The sequence below is a fragment of the Carcharhinus amblyrhynchos genome, chromosome 33 (genome assembly GCF_965287045.1).
Source record: "Carcharhinus amblyrhynchos chromosome 33, sCarAmb.v2.hapA, whole genome shotgun sequence".
NCBI classification, from domain to species: Eukaryota; Metazoa; Chordata; class Chondrichthyes; order Carcharhiniformes; family Carcharhinidae; genus Carcharhinus; species Carcharhinus amblyrhynchos.
In genome coordinates this window covers 6,040,925-6,059,138 of record NC_137356.1, presented here as the reverse complement: position 1 = coordinate 6,059,138, position 18,214 = coordinate 6,040,925, and the positions used below count along the sequence as shown (strand labels likewise).

The window sequence follows — 18,214 nt, the reverse complement described above, 5'->3', positions numbered from 1 at the left end:
AAACAGATAAAAAAAAATAAGTGAAATGGTGTAACATTGATGTCCATATTGTCTAGTTTCTATTTCTTGGCTTGGTGTCTCTGAGAAATGCCTTGGAAATTTTAAACACAAGCTTGTGCTGTTGTCCTCCTATCATGTTTAACATTTAATAAAATGATTTTTTAAAGTTCATTTGCAGGACACGGGCATCACCGGCTGGACCAGCATTTACTCCCCATACCTTGTTGCCCGAGGGTAGTTGAGAGTCAAGCACATTGCTGGGGCTCTGGAGTCACATGTAGGCCAGACCAGGTAAGGACAGCAGATTTCCTTCCCTACAGTGACCCAGATGGGTTTTTCCAACAATGGTTTCATGGTCATCAATAGATTCTTAATTCCAGATATTTTTTATTGAATTCAAATTCCACCACCTGCCGTGGTGGGATTCGAACCCGGGTCCCCAGAACATTAGCTGAGTTTCTGGATTAATCGTCCAGCTATAAACCACTAAGTCATTGCCTATGTAGCATTTAGGTAGTATTAATAACACTTCAGCAATAGTAGCATGTGTTTCAGAATTTATTTGAAGAGAACATTATACAACATTTTGAAACGTCTATGTATTTGTCCAAATACTTTTTAAATGTTGCTATGGAACCGCCTCAACCACTTTCTCTGGCAGCTCATTCCATACACGCATCACCCTCTGTGTGAAGAAGTTTCTCCTCAGGTCCCTTTTAAACCTTTTCCCCTCTCACCTACACCCTCTAGTTTTCAATTCCCCTACCCTGGGGAAAAGACTATCGGTGGGATTTTACAGCCTTGCTCGTCCCGAGACTGTAAAATCCCGCCTGAGGTCAATGGACCTTCCCACGGTCCACCCCTAGCTTGCTCCGATTCCCGTGGCGGGCAGGGGGTAAAATTCCACCCCATGTGTGTTCGTCCTATCTATGCTCTAAGATCACCCCTCATTCTTCTACGTTCCAAGGAATAAAGTCCTAGCCTGGCCAACTTCTCTCTGTAACTCAGGCCCTCTAGACCTGGCAACATCCTTGTAAATCTTCTTTGCACCCTTTCCAATGTCTTTCCTACAACAGGGTGACCAAAACTCTAAGTGCAGCTTCACCAATGACTTACATAACTGCAACATAATGTCCCCAGCTCCTATGCTCAGTGCCCTGACTGATGAAGGCCAGTGTGCTAAGCGCCTTCACCACTCTATCTACCTGTGCGTCGCTTTCAATGAACTATGTGCATGTACTCCTAGATCCCTCAGTTCCTCAATAGTCCCCAGGGCCCTACCATTCACAGTATAGATCCTACCCCTGGTTTGACTTTCCAAAATGCAACACCTCACGCTTACCTATATTGAAATCCACTTGCCAACCTTTGTCCCACTTCCTAACTAATCAAAACAGCAGTCAATACACACCTTCCCTTTTTGAAAAAAATGACTTTGAACTTGTGTAAATCGCATGGTGAAGAAGCCATTTTGTGGCTTTCTTTAAAAATTCAACTGGAATTTTCTTAGAGACAGAAAACCATCAGGCAGTCATCAGAGCAGCTGCATGTAATCTAAGTAGCCTCAATAATACAGATACTTTGAATGTGGGAGATGGACTCTCTCCAGTCTGTTCCAATGTCAATTCAGTTGAGAACCAACTTCTTGGAAAGCATTGTAAGAGGCTTCACAAATTGACAATCCTATGCAGCCAAAGCATCAACTCATCTAAGAAGCTACAGACCTGCTATTAAAGAGACTCAGACTATAATAAATTGTACTTTTTTCCCTCATCCGTATTTAACCTATGTGTGAGGGTTAGTTTAGATGCTTCGAATGAGATGTTGGGTGGGATTTTCTGGCTGCGCTCACTGGAGTCAGCGGCCTTTCGCGTGGTCCGACCTGCTCCCCACCCCCAACTACGATTCTCGTGATGGGTGGGATGGGGAAGTTCCACCCGTTGTGCTTTAAATCTCTGGGGCAGATGTGTGACAGTAAACAACCTGCTTTATATTTAAATCACGAAAGCTTGCTGCTGGAATTATTTAAATTGGGACACTGAGGGCAAGAAAACATCCCCCGAACATGTAAAACATGCTAATCACAAGTAATCAGTGTGTGACACAATATCCATGCACGTAACCAAATTATAATATGCCAGGACATTTGTTATTTCAACTGTACGTGAAGTTTCAAGTTTATTTATTAGTGTCACAAGTAGGCTTCCATTAACACTGCAATGAAGTTACTGTGAAAATCCCCCAGTCGCAACACTCTGGCACCTGTTCAGCTTACACTGAGGGAGAATTTAGCATATCCAATGGACCTAAGCAGCACGTCTTTCGGACTATGGGAAGACACTGGAACACCCAGAGGGAAACTCACGGAGACACGGGGGGACCTCCGGATAGACCCAAGCCGGGAATCGAACTCGGGTCCCTGGCACTGTGAAGCGGCAGCATTAACCGCTGAGCTTACCCATTAATTTAGCATAGCCCAGATTTTGAGGAAAGTTTCTTGATGTCTTTATCCATGTCTGAAATATCAAGGTCTGTGACGTTTTTACAGTTTGGACATGGTTCTTTTGCCTTGGCTACCCTCTATATTTTAGCACATCTATTACGTAGATTCCAATCAGAAACAAAATCCGGCGGCTTAAACACTTTGCAAAGGGCTACATTGTCATAAAGAACAGTTTGTTGACTACAGAGTCAACTATTCATGTTCAGGATCAGTTGGGTGAGACTGAACGGGTGCGAAAGCAGTTGCAGGTTATAACCCTGATGAAATTCAAACATATCTTAAAGAGAGTTCCATGGTTAAAGAGTAGATTGTAGAACATTCGAATAGACAGACTTCCTGTATCATCTGCATATTTCATTGCTGTTAGCGGTGTATAGAGCATGTTGGTTTGGTAGCGAAATACTGGCCGTTCCATTTTTATCACTTTGATGGTTTCCTTGGAAGAATAAAATTACAATTGGTTAAATGTCAATCATTTACACCAGGAATTATTTCATAGCATCCCTACAGTGCAGGAGGAGACCATTTGGCCCATTGAGCCTGCACCACTCACAATCCCGCTCAGACCTTCTCCAAATAAACCCCACGTGTTTACCCCGCTAATCCCCTAACATTAAGGAGCAACTTAGCATGGCCAGTCCTCCTCACCTGCACATTTTTGGGAGGAAACCGGAGGAAATCCCACCCAGACGGGGAGAACATGCAGACTCCACACAGACAGTGACCCAAGCCGGGAATCGAACCCGTGTCCCTGGCGCTGTGAGGCAGCAGTGCTGATCACTGTGCCACCGTGCTGCCCTTGTTTGCATGGTTCTTCATGTTACAGACTGCCTTAAGTTTGTCATCATTCTTGGCATGCGCTACAAGTTTCTGAAACCACCAACCAGTAAGACTTGTTTTGTTAGTTAATAACAACGTCTTATTTTCACATGTGTCCTTTAACATAATTTAAATTTCCCAAGGCTCAACATAGGAATGGTACAAAGCAAAATTTGACACTGAGCCACATAAAGCAGATAACCAAAAACTTGATCAAAAGAGGTAAACACAGGAAGTAGAATCAGAAGGGGGCCATTCGGCCCTTCAAGCCTGCTCCACCTTTCGTTTTGATCATGGCTGATCATTGAATTCAATATCCTGATTTCCCCCTCCCATCCCCCATATCCCTCGATCCCTTTAGCCCCAAGAGCTATATCCAATTTCTTCTTGAAATCAGACAACGTTTTGGCCTCAACTACTTCCTGTGGGAGTGAATTCCACACATTCACCACCCTCTGGGTGAAGAAATTTCTCCTCACCTCAGTCCTAATAGGTTTAAAGCTTATTTATTTATTAGTCACAAGTAGGTTTACATTAAGACTGCAATGAAGTTACTGTGAAACTCCCCTAGTTGCCACACTCCAGGTACACTGAGGGAAAATTTACCATGACCAATCCACATGACCAACATATCTTTGGACTGTGGCGGGGGGAACCAGAGCACCCGAGGGAAACCCTCAGAGACACGGGAGAACATTCAAACTCCGTACAGACAGTGACCCAAGCTGGGAATCAAACCCAGGTCCCTAGCGCTGTGAGACAGCAGTGCTAACCACTGTGCCACCGTGCCGCCCATGTGCATACAGCTGGTGTATGACCGCCGTCTCAATATCATGCACGGCTGAGCAAGTTATCCTGGGAATGTACACGATGCCCACATCCTGGCAAATCGTGAGTTACCCGGCTTCTCCGAGGGGAACCCTTGGCTTAGGAGTTAGCTAGTAGGGGCAAGGATTACCTGCTGAGTTTGTGGCTAATGATGCCTGTGCGGAGGCTATGGACTGAGGCAGAGGATGGTTACGATGAGGTCCGCTCTGCCACAGGAGTGTTATTGGAGCGATGCATAGGTTTTCCGAAGATACTGTTCAGATGTCTGAACGGTCTAGTGGGGCTCTGCAGCATAGCCCAGGGGTGGTAGCAAAGATTGTGGTCGCTTGCTGTGTGCCCCACAATTCCAGACGGCAGTGGGGCGACATGGGGGAAGGGGAGGGGGAGGAGGAGGCAGAAGTGGAGAAGGTGGCCCCTGAGGAGGAGGAGCCTGTAAAGGACCCAGAGGATATTGGACATGTGGCGGGCCAAGGCGCCACAGGGTTGTAGAATAACAATAGGGGAGGCTCCCATTGCCTCTAGATTTGCCATGTCTGGCAGCTCAATCCCCACCCCCATATCCTCAGACCTATCATGGTCTCCTCCTCTGAGGAAGGATGTTCTTGCTCTTGAGGGAGTGCGGTGAAAGTTTACCAGGCTGATTCCGGGGATGGCGGGTCTGATGTATGAGGAGAGATTGACGAGGTTAGGATTGTTTTCACAGGAGTTCAGACAAATGAGGAGGGAATCTCTCCGAGACTTATAAAATACTAACATGCAAATTTGGGCAAATCTTTAATTCATGGCTTTGTACGTTGTCAATGTTAGCAAGTGAATGCTTAAAACCTTTATGTACTAGACCTCTAACTGTGATGTGACTGGAGAATTATTTGACATAAATTGGTTAATGCCAGCAATGAAATAATCAACAAAAGAATATTTGTAAGAATACATGAAACAATTATTTGCGATTCGGAATTTTGGCACAGTTACGTTTTGAGTTTATGGTTGTCCAGGTATTTTCAGCTGAATTAATTACCTTAGCAACTGTATCTGGAGTCTGTCCCATTGTCATAAAAATGTCTTTAGAAGCGGGTACGTAGGTACCTTTAAAATATTGGACTGTTTCTGGGTCAGTTCCTGGAAATTCTGAGTGTGACACCTCTTCCATGAGTTTCATTTCGAATTCTGTGTTAACTGGACCGGGTTCTATCATTGAAATACTGCAGAGAAAAGCAAAATTCGCTCTTAATATCAAACCTGGGTGTTCCGAAATTGGTTTTATGTTTAGAGGGTTTAGGGAAGGAGGGGATTAGCTAGGGTAAACACATGGGGGTCATGGGGTTAGGGTCTGGGTGGGATTGTGGTCCATGCAGACTCGATGGGCCGAATGGTGTCCTTCTGCACTGTGGGATTCTAAGCAGTTCCAGAGAATAGGATTAAGACAGTGGTGGAATGGGGTTGTGTGTAAGGGTTGGAAGATGTACCCTATATTAGAGTCAGAAGGGGGGGGGGTTTGGGGGTTTTGGAAATGCAAGGCTGAGTGAGATATGTAATATAATCCACAGGATCCCTACAGTGCAGAAGAAGGCCATTCAGCCCACTGGGGCTGTACCATCTCTCTGACAGAGCACTTTGCCCAGGCCCACCTACTATCCTATACCCACACGTATGGAGCATATAGGGGCGGTGCTCCGAAAGCCCATGCTACCAAATAAACCTGTTGGACTTTAACCTGGTGTTCTCACTGTGCCCACCCCAGTCCAATGCCAGCATCTCCACATCATATATAGATATATATGTAATAGAGGGACTCTACATTCTGCACCTTCTTTCCTTTTCCCCTATGTACTCTATGAACGGTATGCTTTGTCTGTACAGCGCGCAAGTAACAATACTTTTCATGGTATCCCAACACATGAAAATAATAAATCAAATCAAATGTATCCAAAGAATAGAATTTACTTCATGAACTTGATTAGGAAATAGTTTATTCTATAGTTCATTGACTTATTCTTCTGAATTGGGCTGACTTCTGTAACTTCTATTTGTGTGGTACTTTTCTGTTACTGTGCTTTTAAAGTCCCTTTTTCGGACGATAGGTTAGTGTTTAGTCATGGCTCTGGGGAAGCTAATGCTCTTAATTTAAAATGAGGGCCTTTATACCAGGAGTTCTCGAATATAAAGAACAAAAGAACTAGGAGCAGGAGTCGGCCATCTGGCCCCTCGAGCCTGCTCCGCCATTCAATAAGATCATGGCTGATCTTTTTGTGGACTCAGCTCCACTTACCCGCCCACCCACCATAACCCTTAATCCCTGTACGGTTCAAAAATTTATCTATCCTTGCCTTAAGAACATTCAATGAGGTAGCCTCAACTGCTTCACTGGGCAGGGAATTCCACAGATTCACACCCCTTTGTGTGAAGAAGTTCCTCCTCAACTCACTCCTAAATCTGCTTCCCCTTATTTTGAGGCTATGCCCCCTAGTTCAAGTTTCACCTGCGGGTCCCTGCTTCTATGTTATCTATTCCCTTTATAATCTTAAACGTTTCTATAAGATCTCCCCTCATTCTTCTGAATTCCAATGAGTGTAGCCCCAGTCTGCTCAGTCTGTCCTCATAAGCCAACCCTCTTAACTCCAGAATCAACCTAGTGAATCTCCTCTGCACCCCTTCCAGTGCCAGTATACTAGCTGCCATCACCCTGTAAACCCACATCCAGTGTATTCCAGCTCCTCAATGCTGGTGCCAATATGAATTGCAAATCTACATGATGGCTAGAAACTAAAGCCTGATCCCAACCCAGCAGGCTTGGGACTGACTCTTGGGCCAAAGGTTTCGGAGCAGCCAGGAATCAGAGCAGGCGAGGGATGGACCATGGGAAGGTGGGACTTTACGGTTTGGGGACGAGCTGTAAAATCCTGCCCCTGATATGGCTCTGTCCTCCCTGGAACTTCTAAAAAGAAACAGCAGCAACGGACAAAGCCAGAAACAGCCTACTCACCAAACTTGCTGGATTTACATGGGGTGGGGCCGTTTTATCAGGATGAGGTTGTTCCGGGAGATTCACCCTTGGAGTTGTTCGCCATCACTGTATGGTGCTGGGTAACTTCTGTCAGTGCAGTGGCTGTTCTAGCATTACTCTGGATCTCAGCACTTGCCCTGTCAATCTCCACAACAGAATATATGTCTGACAAGATTAGAGGGTTTTAGTTCAATTGGGCAGCACAGTTGGTGCAGCCTTCGAGGGCCGAAGGGCCTGTTCCTGTGCTGTAATTTTCTTTTTTTTTGTTCTATACGATCTACCAGATCCTTTGGAACACAGAATGGGAAACATGGGAAGTCTCTAACAACTTCCTTGTAACAAATGTGGGCTTGGCACAGTGATTAGTACTGCTGCTAGGGAGATTCCCGGCTTGGGTCACTATCTGTGCAGAGTCTGCACATCGTCCCCGTGTCTGTGTGGGTTTCCTCTGGGTGCTCCGGTTTCCTCCCACATTCTGAAAGATGTGCTGGTTAGGGTGCATCAGCTGTGTTAAATTCTCCCTCAGTGTTACCCAAACAGGTGCTGATGTGTGGTGACCAGGGGATTTTCACAGTAACTTCGTTGCAGTGTTAATGTAAGCCTTACTTGTGACACTAATACGTGAACTTTTAAATCTCACCTGTTGAATAACAGATTTCGGTTCTTGCTAAGCAAGTTCTGGACAAATCTGAGCCCCTGCACATCCAGCCTATAACGTTCTCAGTTCAAACCCGTGTGCAGATTAATCACCTCAAACTCAACAAATGAAGATGCTATTGCTTGGCTTCAGGGATTTGCATTCATTAAGGAACTAAACAAATTCCCTTTTATCTCTCAACGTTTATTTATTGGTCACAAGTAAGGTTTACATTAATACTGCAATGAAGTTATTGTGAAATTCCCCAAGTTGTCACACTTCGGCACCTGTTCGAGTCATTGCACCCTAACCAGCACGTCTTTCGGACTGAGGGGGGAAACCGGAGCACCCGGAGGAAACCCATGCAGACACAAGGAGAACGTGCAAACCCCACGCAGACAGTGACCCAAGCCAGGAATCGAATCCGGGTCCCTTGTGGTGTGCGGGGCAGCAGAGCTAACCACTGTGCCACCATACTGCCCACAAAAGCCCCTTTGGCCCTCCAAGCCTGCACCAACCACGCTGTCCATCTGAACTAAAACCCCCTACCCTTTGGGGGATCATAAACCCTCTATTCCCATCCTATTCATGTATTTGGTGGGGGACAGCTTTCCTGTCCTGCCGCCACGGGAATTGGAGTGGGCGAGGGGTGTGCAGAGATTCATGTATGTAATTTCTTTTGAAGATAGAAGTGTACAGACTCATCCTCACCCTGATTCCCCCTCTCTTGGTGTGAACCAGAACATGTCTGCGATTGTCCTTGTTTGGTAGTGTATCCAAATAAATTTATTTACTCACTATATGTTGAACTTCAGAAGTTGGACTGCAAGACTTTCACAAAATCCTTCCATGGCAAACTTTGAGGCAGCGTAGACATCGTTAAAAACAACTCCTATACAAAAGGAAAGATAATGTTTAAATATTTGCTTTTGGAAATTTTGGCTGTGTATTTTCTGACAGCTGTGATTAAGCTTCACAATGCTCTTTATCCCTTGTTGAGATTTTTTTAAAAGTTAAAGTTTATTTATTAGAACCACAAATAAGGCTGACATCAATACTGCAATGAAGTTACTGTGAAATTCCCGTAGTTGCCGCACTCTGACACCTATTGGGTCAATGCACCCGAACCAGCTTGTCTTTCAGAATGTGGGAGGAAACTGGAGGAAACCCATGCAGACATGGGGAGAACATACAAACTCTGTACAGATGGGGTGACCTGAGCCGGGAATTGAACTCAGGTCCCTGGGGCTGTGAGGCAGCAATGCTAACCACTGTGCCACCCCTCCGGTGACTAAATATAATGGGTGGGACTTCTCGGCCACGCTTGCCTTAAATTTGAAAAATCCAGCCCAAGGTCAAGGGACCAGTGCGTGATCTGTCCCGCCCCCCCCCCCCACCTCTCCCCATCCCTCCAGCTACTATTCCCCTGGCGGGCCAGATGGAAAAATTCCAGTCAGTTAGTTTTTGTGGTGAAAGGGAGTTGGTGTTTCAGTGAGTTTGGAAAACTATTACTTTGATTAGAAGGGATTACGTTGGATACATGGCACCCAACCCATTCATGCCAGTGTTTATGCTCCACTTGAGCCTCCTCCCATCCTCCCTCGGTCATGTTCTATCAGTATAACCTCTATTCCCGCCTCACTCATGTTTGTCTAACTCCCTCTCAAACCGCCTGTACTAATTGCTTCAACCGCTTTGATTTGATTTATTGTGGGGATAGGGCCTGGGTGGGGTTGTGGCCGGTGCAGACTCGATGGGCCGAATGGCCTCATTCTGCACTGTAGGGATTCTATATCAGCCTAACCTGGTACAAATGGTAAATTTCCTTTCCTCAAAGCACATGAATGAACCAGGTGGGCTTTAAAACAATCTGATAGTTTTATGATTATGATTATCGACTCTAGTTTTTATTTAACTGACGATATTCAAATCCCTCAGATGCTGTGATGGGATTTGAATTTGTGTCTGGGTCACTAGCCTGGGCTTCTGGATAGTTAATCTGGTAACATTTTTTTGATTTAATTTATTATTGTCACATGTATTGGAATACAGTGAAAAGTATTGTTTCTTGCACATTATACAGACAAAGCATAGAGAAAGAAAGGAGAGAGTGAAGAATGTAGTGTTACAATCATAGCAAGGGTGTAGAGAAAGATCAACTTAATGCGGGGTAGGTCCATTCAAAAGTCTGACTGCAGCAGGGAAGAAGCTGTTCTTGAGTCGGTTGGTACGTGACCTCAGACTTTTGCATGTTTTTCCTGACGGAAGAAGGTGGAAGAGAGAATGTCCGGGGTGCGTGGGGTCCTTGATTGTGCTGTAGATAGAGTCAATGGATGGGAGGCGGGTTTGTGTGATGGACTGGGCTTCGTTCACAACTCTTTGTTCCCCAACGGTCTTGCGCAGAGCAGGAGCCATCCCAAGCTGTGATACAACAGGAAAGAATGCTTTCTATGGTGCATAGGGACTTATTTCTCTGTAGTGTAGAAGCCTGAGGGTGATCTTATAGAGGTCTATGAAATAATGAGGGACACAGATTAGCTCAATAGTCTACATCTTTTTCCAAAGGTAGGAGAGTTTAAAACTAGAGGGCATAGGTTTAAGGTGAGAGGGCAGAGATACAAAAGTGTCTAGAGAGGCAATTTTTTCAGAGGATGGCAAGTGTTTGGAACAAGCTGCCAGAGATAGTCGTGGATGTCATTACAATTTTGTCTCTTAAAAAGCATTTAGACAGTTACGTGGATAAGATGGGTATAGAGGGATATGGGCCAAAGGTGGGCAATTGGGATGAGCTTAGAGATTTATAAAAAAAAAGTGCGGCATGGATAAGTTGGGCCAAAGGGCCTATTTCCATGCTGTAAACCTCTATGACTCTTGATTCTGAAACTAAAGACGGTGCGTATATTCCCGATCCTCTTCAGAATATTCAGTGTACTTATTAAGAGATTATTTATTGATCGAATTGGAGAGGTTCTGGTACCGTGAAGCCCCATCACACTGCTCATCATGACAATGTGTCCACTCTTTCTTCTCTTCATATCCGGCAGAACAGCTTTCACCATCCGAACTGCTCCAAAGAAGTTTGTGTCAAATATACTCTTCATTTCCTCGATGCTGAGACTTTCGATTGGGCCAATCTTTCCAACACCAGCATTGTTCACTGGGCAAGTGGATAAAACAGACTTCTGTAATAATCATAAATGACAGCCTGAACATCTACCTGTGATAAACCAAGTCCTTGAGTTAAAGTCTTGCCCCCAAAAGCTACATTTCCAATAGTGCAGCAATTCCTCTGCTCCGTATGGAGACCGTCATTCAAGATTGTTGTTCTGGAGTGAACAAGAACAAAGAACAGTACAGCACAGGAACAGGCCCTTCGGCCCACCAAGCCTGTGCCGATCACATTGTCCTATCTACACCAACCGTCTGTATCCCCCTGTCCCCCATCTGTTCATATGTCTATCCAGATAATTGAATCTGGAACCATATCGAGATTAGTTCTGCAATTGAAATGCAAGGTGACAAATAAGGGGACATCCTTAGCGTGTTAGCCGCTGGAGTTTAAAGCAATGCTCCTTTATTGCTTTTCCAGGAGATGGAGGTTTATTTCTGCCTCCTATTGTGAAAGCAAGCAATTTTTCCAACATAAAGACCTCTTCAGCTCATGCTTTCAGTTTTAAAGTTTGTTTATTAGTGTCACAAATAGGTTAACATTAACACTGCCATGAAGTTACTGTGGAAACCTCCTAGTCGCCTCATTGCAGGAGGGACTGGGTTTGGGTCACTGTCTGTGCAGAGTCTGCACATTCTCCCCTGTGTCTGTGTGAGTTTCCTCCAGGTGTTCTGGTTTCCTCCCATAGTCCGAAAGATGCATGGCTGTGCTAAATTCTCCTTCAGTGACGGAGTGTGGCGACTAGAGGATTTTCACAGTAAGTTCATTGCAGTGTTAAAGTAAGCCTACTTGTGATATAGAAACTGGAAGCAAGGGTAGGCCATTCGGCCCTTCAAGCCTGCTCCCCTATCCCTTGATACCTTTAGCCTCACGAGCTATATCTAATTTCTTTTGGAATTGAATTCCACACATTCACCACCCACTGGGTGAAGAAATTTCTCCTCACCTCTGTTCTACAAGGCTTACCCCTTACCCTCAAACTTTGACTCCTAGTTCTGGACTCCCCCACCATCGGGAACATTCTTCCTGAATCTACCCTGGTCTAACCCTGTTAGAATTTTATAAGTTTCTATGAGATCCCCTCTCACTCTTCTCAACTCCAGTGAATATGATTCGAACCAACTTAGTCTCTCGTCATTTGACAGACCTGCCATCCCAGGAATCAGCCTGGCAAACCTTTGCTGTACTCCCATTTATTGCCCATCCCTAGTTGCCCTTGGAGAGCAGTTGAGAGTCAACCACATTGCTGTGGCTCTGGAGTCACATGTAGGCCAGACCGGGTAAGGACGGCAGATTTCCTTCCCTGAAGGACATTAGTGAACCAGATGGGTTTTTACGACAATGGTTTCATGGTCATCAGTAGATTCTTAATTCCAGTTAAGTCGTGCTTCATTTCCTTACCCAATATGTCAATTTTTCTGTCTTGAATACCATTGAGGCATTCTGTCACTGATTCTTCATTGCAGACATCAAGTTGTCTGATGTGTAACGTCTTGTTAAGAGCGTCTCCGGCAGCCTCTTCCAGCTGTCCTTTCCTGCTTAGATTTCTCATAGTAGCAATAACTGTGTTGGAAAGAACATGCTTTAAACATGTGAATGAAGTATTGCGCCCATTTACTTGCATTTCCTGACCTGCACTTTCTCTGTCATGCACATTCTCCCCTATGGGCTTCCTCCGGGTGCTCCAGCTTCCTCCCTCAGTCCAAAGATATGCAGGCTAGGCGCAATACCTTAATGTCCCGGGATGTGTAATTTAGAGGGATTAGTGAGTAAATATTTGGGGTCACGGGAATAGGACCTGGGTGGGATTGTGGTTGGTGCAGACTTGATGGGCCGCATGGCCTCCTTCTGCAGTGTAGGGATTCATTGATTCTACAAACATAAAGATTTTATCATGGCCAACTCACATAGTTCAAACTCTTCTTGGAGACTCAGGGTAAGATTTTCCAGTTGTCCTTATCTCCAAGTTAGGAAAATCCTGCCTAAAGTCAATGGACCTTTCCATGGTCCATGTCCCATCCGCTCCAATTCCTGTGGCAGGCAGGACGGGAAAATTATTTTATGGACTTCTATAAGATCCCCCTAAGTCTCCTATGTGCCAGGGGAAAAAGTCTACCCAGCCTCTCCTTATAACTCAAACCATCAAGTCCCGGTGGCATCCTAGTAAATCTTCTCTGCACTTAACATGTTTTATCTTTTTATACACTGACAGATCTGTTTATATGCACCTTTGTGGTTAGACTTAAAACTTCCACCTCTTGCATTTTCTTAGCATCTCAAAAAACAACTTTATCGTTCTATTATTACATTCTATGATTCTATATTAACCTAACCTGGTAAAAGTGCTGAACTTCCTTTCCTAAAATCTCGTGAATGAACCAGATGTACTTTAAAACAATCTGGTTGTTTTATGATTATGATTACCGACCCTAGTTTTTATTTAACTGACGATATTCGAGTCCCTCAGATTCTGTGATGGGATTTGAATTTGTGTCTGAATTGTTAATCTGGTAACATTTTTGATTTGATTTATTATTGTCGCCTGTATTAGGAAAGAGTGATAAGTATTGTTTTTCTGTGCGTTACAAAGACAAAGCATACCGTTCATAGAGAAGGAAAGGAAAGAGTACAGAACGTCATCTTACAGTCATAGCTAGGGTGAAGAGAAGGATCAACTTAGTGCAAGGTAGGTCCATTCAAAAGCTTTGACAAAGAGTCATCTGAACTCAAAACGTCAGCTCTTTTCTCTCCTTACAGATGCTGCCAGACCTGCTGAGATTTTCTCTTTTGGTTTCAGATTCCAGCATCCGCAGTAATTTGTTCGTATCCATTCAAAAGTTTGATGGCAGCAGGGAAGAAGATGTTCTTGAGTCAGTTGGTACGTGACCTCAGACTTTAGTATCTTTTCCCAACAGAAGAAAGTGGAAGAGAGAATGTCCAGGGTACGTGGGGATCATTGATTATGCTGGCTACTTTCCCCAGGCAGCGGGAAGTGTAGACAGAGTCAATGGATGGGAGGCTGGTTTGAGTGATGGACTGGGCTTCATTCACAATCCTTTGTGGTTTCTTGCGGCCTTGGGCAGAGCAGGAGGCATACCAAACTGTGATGCAACCAGAACAAGTGGCATGGTGAAACTGTGATTAGTGCTGCTGCTTCACAGTACCAGGGACCTGTGTTCGATTCCTGGCTTTGGTCACCATCTGTGCAGAGTCTGCACATTCTCCCTGTCTCTGTGAGGGTTTGCTCTGGTTTCATAGAATCCCTACAGTGTAGGAGGAGACCATTCGACCCATTGGGTCTGTACCAACAACTATCCCACCCAGGCCCTATCCCTGTAACCCCATTTACCCTACTAAACCCCTGACACTAAGGAGCAATTTAGCATGGCCAATCAACTTGCACATTTTTGGACTTTGGGAGGAAACCGGAGCACCAGGAGGAAACCCATGCAGACATGAGGAGAATGTGCAAACTCCGCACAGACAGTTTCCCAGGCTGGGAATCGAATTGGGTTCCTGGCGCTGTAAGGCAGCAGTGATAGCCACAGTCCGAAAGACTGCTGGTTAGGTGCATTGGCCATGCTAAATTCTCCCTCAGTGTTACCTGAACAAGCACCAGAGTGTGGCGACTAGGAGATTTTCACAGTAATTCCATTGCAGTGTTAATGCAAGCCTACTTGTGACACTAATAAATATGACACTAATAAATAAACTTTAAAATGATATAATAATTAATTCTTTTGGAACACCAACGTGGAAAAAAATTACGAAAGGATCTGTTCGAAGGGGTGGCACAGTGGTTAACACTGCTGCCTCACAGCACCAGGGACCTGGGTTCAATTCTCAGCTTGGGTCACTGTCTGTGTGGAGTTTGCACATTCTCTCTGTGTCTGAGTGGGTTTCCTCAGGTGCTCCAGATTTCCTCCCACAGTCCAAAAGGTATGCTGGTTAGCTGCACTGGCCGTGCTAAATTGCCCTTCAGTGTCCTGGGATGCATAGGTTAGAGGGACTAGCAGGGGAAATATGTGGGCTTACGGGGATAGGGCCTGTGTGGGATTGTTGTCACTGTGGACTCGATGGGCCAAATGGCCTCCTTCTACACTGTAGGTGTCCTATGCTTCTATAAAATAAAGATGTAATTCTTATATCTTTTCTCGGTAAATAGAAATCTTCATTTAATGCATTACAAAGTAATGTGATAAAATTTTTGTACAAGTAGAATCATAGACTCATACAATCCCTCCTGTGCAGAAGGAGGCCAATCAGCCCATCTGGTCTGCACCGACCACAATCCCATCCAGGCCCTATTCCTGTAACCGCCCATATTTACCCTGCTAATCCTTCTGATACTAAGGGGCAATTTATCATGGCCAATCCACCTAACCTGCACATCTTTGGAATGTGGTAGGAAACTGGAGCACCAGGAGGAAACCCATGCAGACACAGGGAGAATGTGCAAACGCTACACAGACAGTGACCCGAGGCCAGAAACAAAGTTGGGTCATTGGAGCTGAGAGGCAGCAATGCTAACCACCGTGCCACCACTTCTAACAGATCTTTTCATACCTTTTTCCACATTGATTTCCCAAAACAATGAATTATTATATAAGTTTGTTTATTTATTAATGTCACAAGTCGGCTTACATCAACACTGCAATGAGATTACAGTGAAAATCCCCTAGTTGTCACACTCTGGCACCTATTCGAGTTCATTGTGGGAGAATTTAGCAGGAGCAATGCACCACAAGTTAAAATTTATTTATTAGTGTCACAAGTTTAACACTGCAATGAAGTTACTGTGAAAATCCCCTAGTCGCCACACTCTGATGCCTGTTTAGGTACACTGAAGGAGAAATTAGCACGGCCAGTGCGCCTAAAGTTAATGTTTATTTATTTGTGTCACAAGTAAGCTTGCATTAACACTGAATGAATTTAGTGAAAAATTGCTAGTCGCCACATTCCAGCGCCTGTTCAGGTACGCTGGGGTGTGAGCAAAGCTGGCAAGGCCAGCATTTGTTGCCCTTCCCAAATCTTCAAAAAAAATTCTCACCCACACCCCACTGTCATACTGAACGTTTCCCTTTGAGTTAGCCTCTAGTTAATGAAACACTTACCGTAAAACTGCTTCTGGGCGTCGTTGGCCAGATGTGCAGCAAGCTTTAAACCGATGCCAGAGGAGCATCCAGTGATCAAGACAACCTTTTGCCCTTTGTTTGCCATTTCTTCTTCGACTGGAGAGCCGGAGAGACAACTGTGAAGGATTATGACTTGTATAAAGCAGATCAGTCACATGGCTAGGTGAGTGAGCTTTCACTAAACCTGTAGACCTTGTGTAACCTTGTTGTATATGTGTCCTGATAGTTTCAGCTTCAGGGTCACTGCAATGTTTTTGCCTGATTCTGGTTTGGTTCATAAAGTGTGAGATAAAGTTTTTAACCTAATTCTAGTGAAAACCTGTGATGTATAAAGTGCTGAAATGTTCACCAGCAATTGTCTAATCCTATTGCTAAAGCTAGTGGTCAGGAATTTCTGTTTGTACATGTATGAGTCATAGAATCCCTACAATGCAGATGGAGGCCATTCAGCCCATCGAGCCTGCACTGACTATAGTCCCACCCAGGTCCCATCCCACTAACCCCACATATTTGACCCTGCTATCCCCCTGATACTAAGGGGCAATTTAGCACGGCTAATCCACTTAACCTGCATATCTTTGGACACTAAGGGGCAATTTAGCATGGGCAATCCACCTAACCTGCACATCTTTGGACTGAGAGGGAACTGGAGCACCCGGAGGAAACCCGACACAGGGAGAATGTACACAGACAGTGACAAAGCCGGGAATCGAACCCGGGTCCCTGGCACTGAGAGGCAGCAGTGCTAACCCACTGTGCCACCATGCTGCCCACACATGAATAAGTATAAAATGTCTATAATAGATGTTATATTTAAATTCAAAAGTGTTTTCCTGTCAATTTTTGTGATTGGACAATTTCAAATGTAAATGTGGATCTAGAAATTTTTAATGAAATTCTAAAAGTAAGGGTAAATGTATCTTAGATCTATCACCATATTAGCCAAAGGATAATGTTGCAACTGATATTCACATTGCAGTTCCTGTTACATGAATATTTTTACCCTAATTTGTCCTGAAAATGGTGCCCCTTTAACGTTTAACGGCATTAGCGCACACTATTTATGTTGGAAGACACTGATTATAGATTACAGGGTCATGTTATCCAGTTCACTACCAGATAAACACACTGTATTGGATATTTTTTGGTGTAATTTGTTTTTGGCAGATAGGATAAAGGTTACAATTTCGTTCAGTGTTGACATATGTTGTAATATTGAATTATTGTTTACGAGATTGAGAACGTTTCATAAGCCATCTTTAATTTGCAAGTTAATTCACTTTGTCATCCTGTTCCGGACTTAAGGTCTTTCGTTACAAATCACTGAATCCCGACAATGCAGAAGCAGGCCGTTCGGCCCATGGAGCCTGCACTGACTCTCTCTGACAGAGTATCTTATCCAGGTCCTCTCCCCCACACTATCCTTGCAAATCTGCACTTTTACCATGGCCAACCCACTTAACCTACACATTTTGGGACACTAAGGTGCAATTTAGCATGGCCAATTTACCTAATCTACACATGTTGGGACACTAAAGAGCGATTTACCATGGCCAATCCACTTAACCTGCACATCTTTGCACACCAAGGAGCAATTTAGCATGGCCAATCCACCTAACCTGCACATCTTTTGATACTAAGGGGCAATTTATCATGGCCAATCCATCTAACCTAGACATGTTTGGACACTAAGGGGCAATTTAGCATGGCCAATCCACCTAACTTGCACATCCTTTGGACTATGGGAGGAAACCTGAACACCCAGAGGAAACCCACACAGACACTGGGAGAATGTGCAGACTCCACACAGGCATTCACCCAAGGTAAGAATCGAACCTGGGTCCCTGGCGCTGTGAGGCAACAGTGCTAATCACTGTGTCACCATTCTGGTGACAACAGATCTTGATTTAGTGGCAGCTAAATCCCACCTGCTTTGCAAGGCCTGGATAGAGTGGACATGGAGCAGATATTTCCATTAGTAGGAAAAACTAGAATCAGAGGGTACAACCTCAGGCTAAAGGGATGATCCTTTAAAACAGAGATGACGAGGAATTTCTTCAGCCAGAGAGTGGTGAATCTGTGGAACTCTTTGCCGCAGAAGGCTATGGAAGCCAGGTCA

General features: G+C 44.6%; 1 protein-coding gene across 3 annotated transcripts; it reads right to left on the bottom strand.

Moving 5' to 3' along the window:
• Positions 1-545: 545 nt before the first annotated feature.
• On the bottom strand, positions 546-16,220 carry rdh8a (retinol dehydrogenase 8a). 3 transcript variants are annotated; one of them, XM_080216608.1, is made up of 6 exons: positions 16,075-16,220; positions 12,362-12,523; positions 10,769-10,948; positions 8,590-8,683; positions 5,169-5,352; positions 546-2,939 (listed from the first exon to the last, which is right to left on the bottom strand). In XM_080216608.1, the coding sequence occupies exons 1-6, from the start codon at positions 16,178-16,180 to the stop codon at positions 2,712-2,714; spliced, it is 954 nt and encodes a 317-aa protein (XP_080072734.1). In that variant the 5' UTR covers positions 16,181-16,220; the 3' UTR covers positions 546-2,711. The 3 variants fall into 3 exon arrangements, with proteins under 3 accessions (XP_080072734.1, XP_080072735.1, XP_080072736.1); XM_080216610.1 differs by having other exon boundaries at positions 2,759-2,939; positions 5,237-5,352; XM_080216609.1 differs by lacking the exon at positions 10,769-10,948.
• Positions 16,221-18,214: the final 1,994 nt, after the last annotated feature.

Excerpts from the sequence above, each read along its gene's own strand:
- rdh8a (XM_080216608.1), bottom strand. The coding sequence starts at position 16,180 with ATGGCAAACAAAGGGCAAAAGGTTGTCTTGATCACTGGATGCTCCTCT. Across the intron at positions 8,684-10,768 it reads CAGTGTGATGGGGCTTCACG|GAGTTGTTTTTAACGATGTC; the intron begins GTACCAGAACCT and ends CCTTTTGTATAG. Across the intron at positions 5,353-8,589 it reads CTTCTGAAGTTCAACATATA|TATTTCAATGATAGAACCCG; the intron begins GTGAGTAAATAA and ends TTTTCTCTGCAG.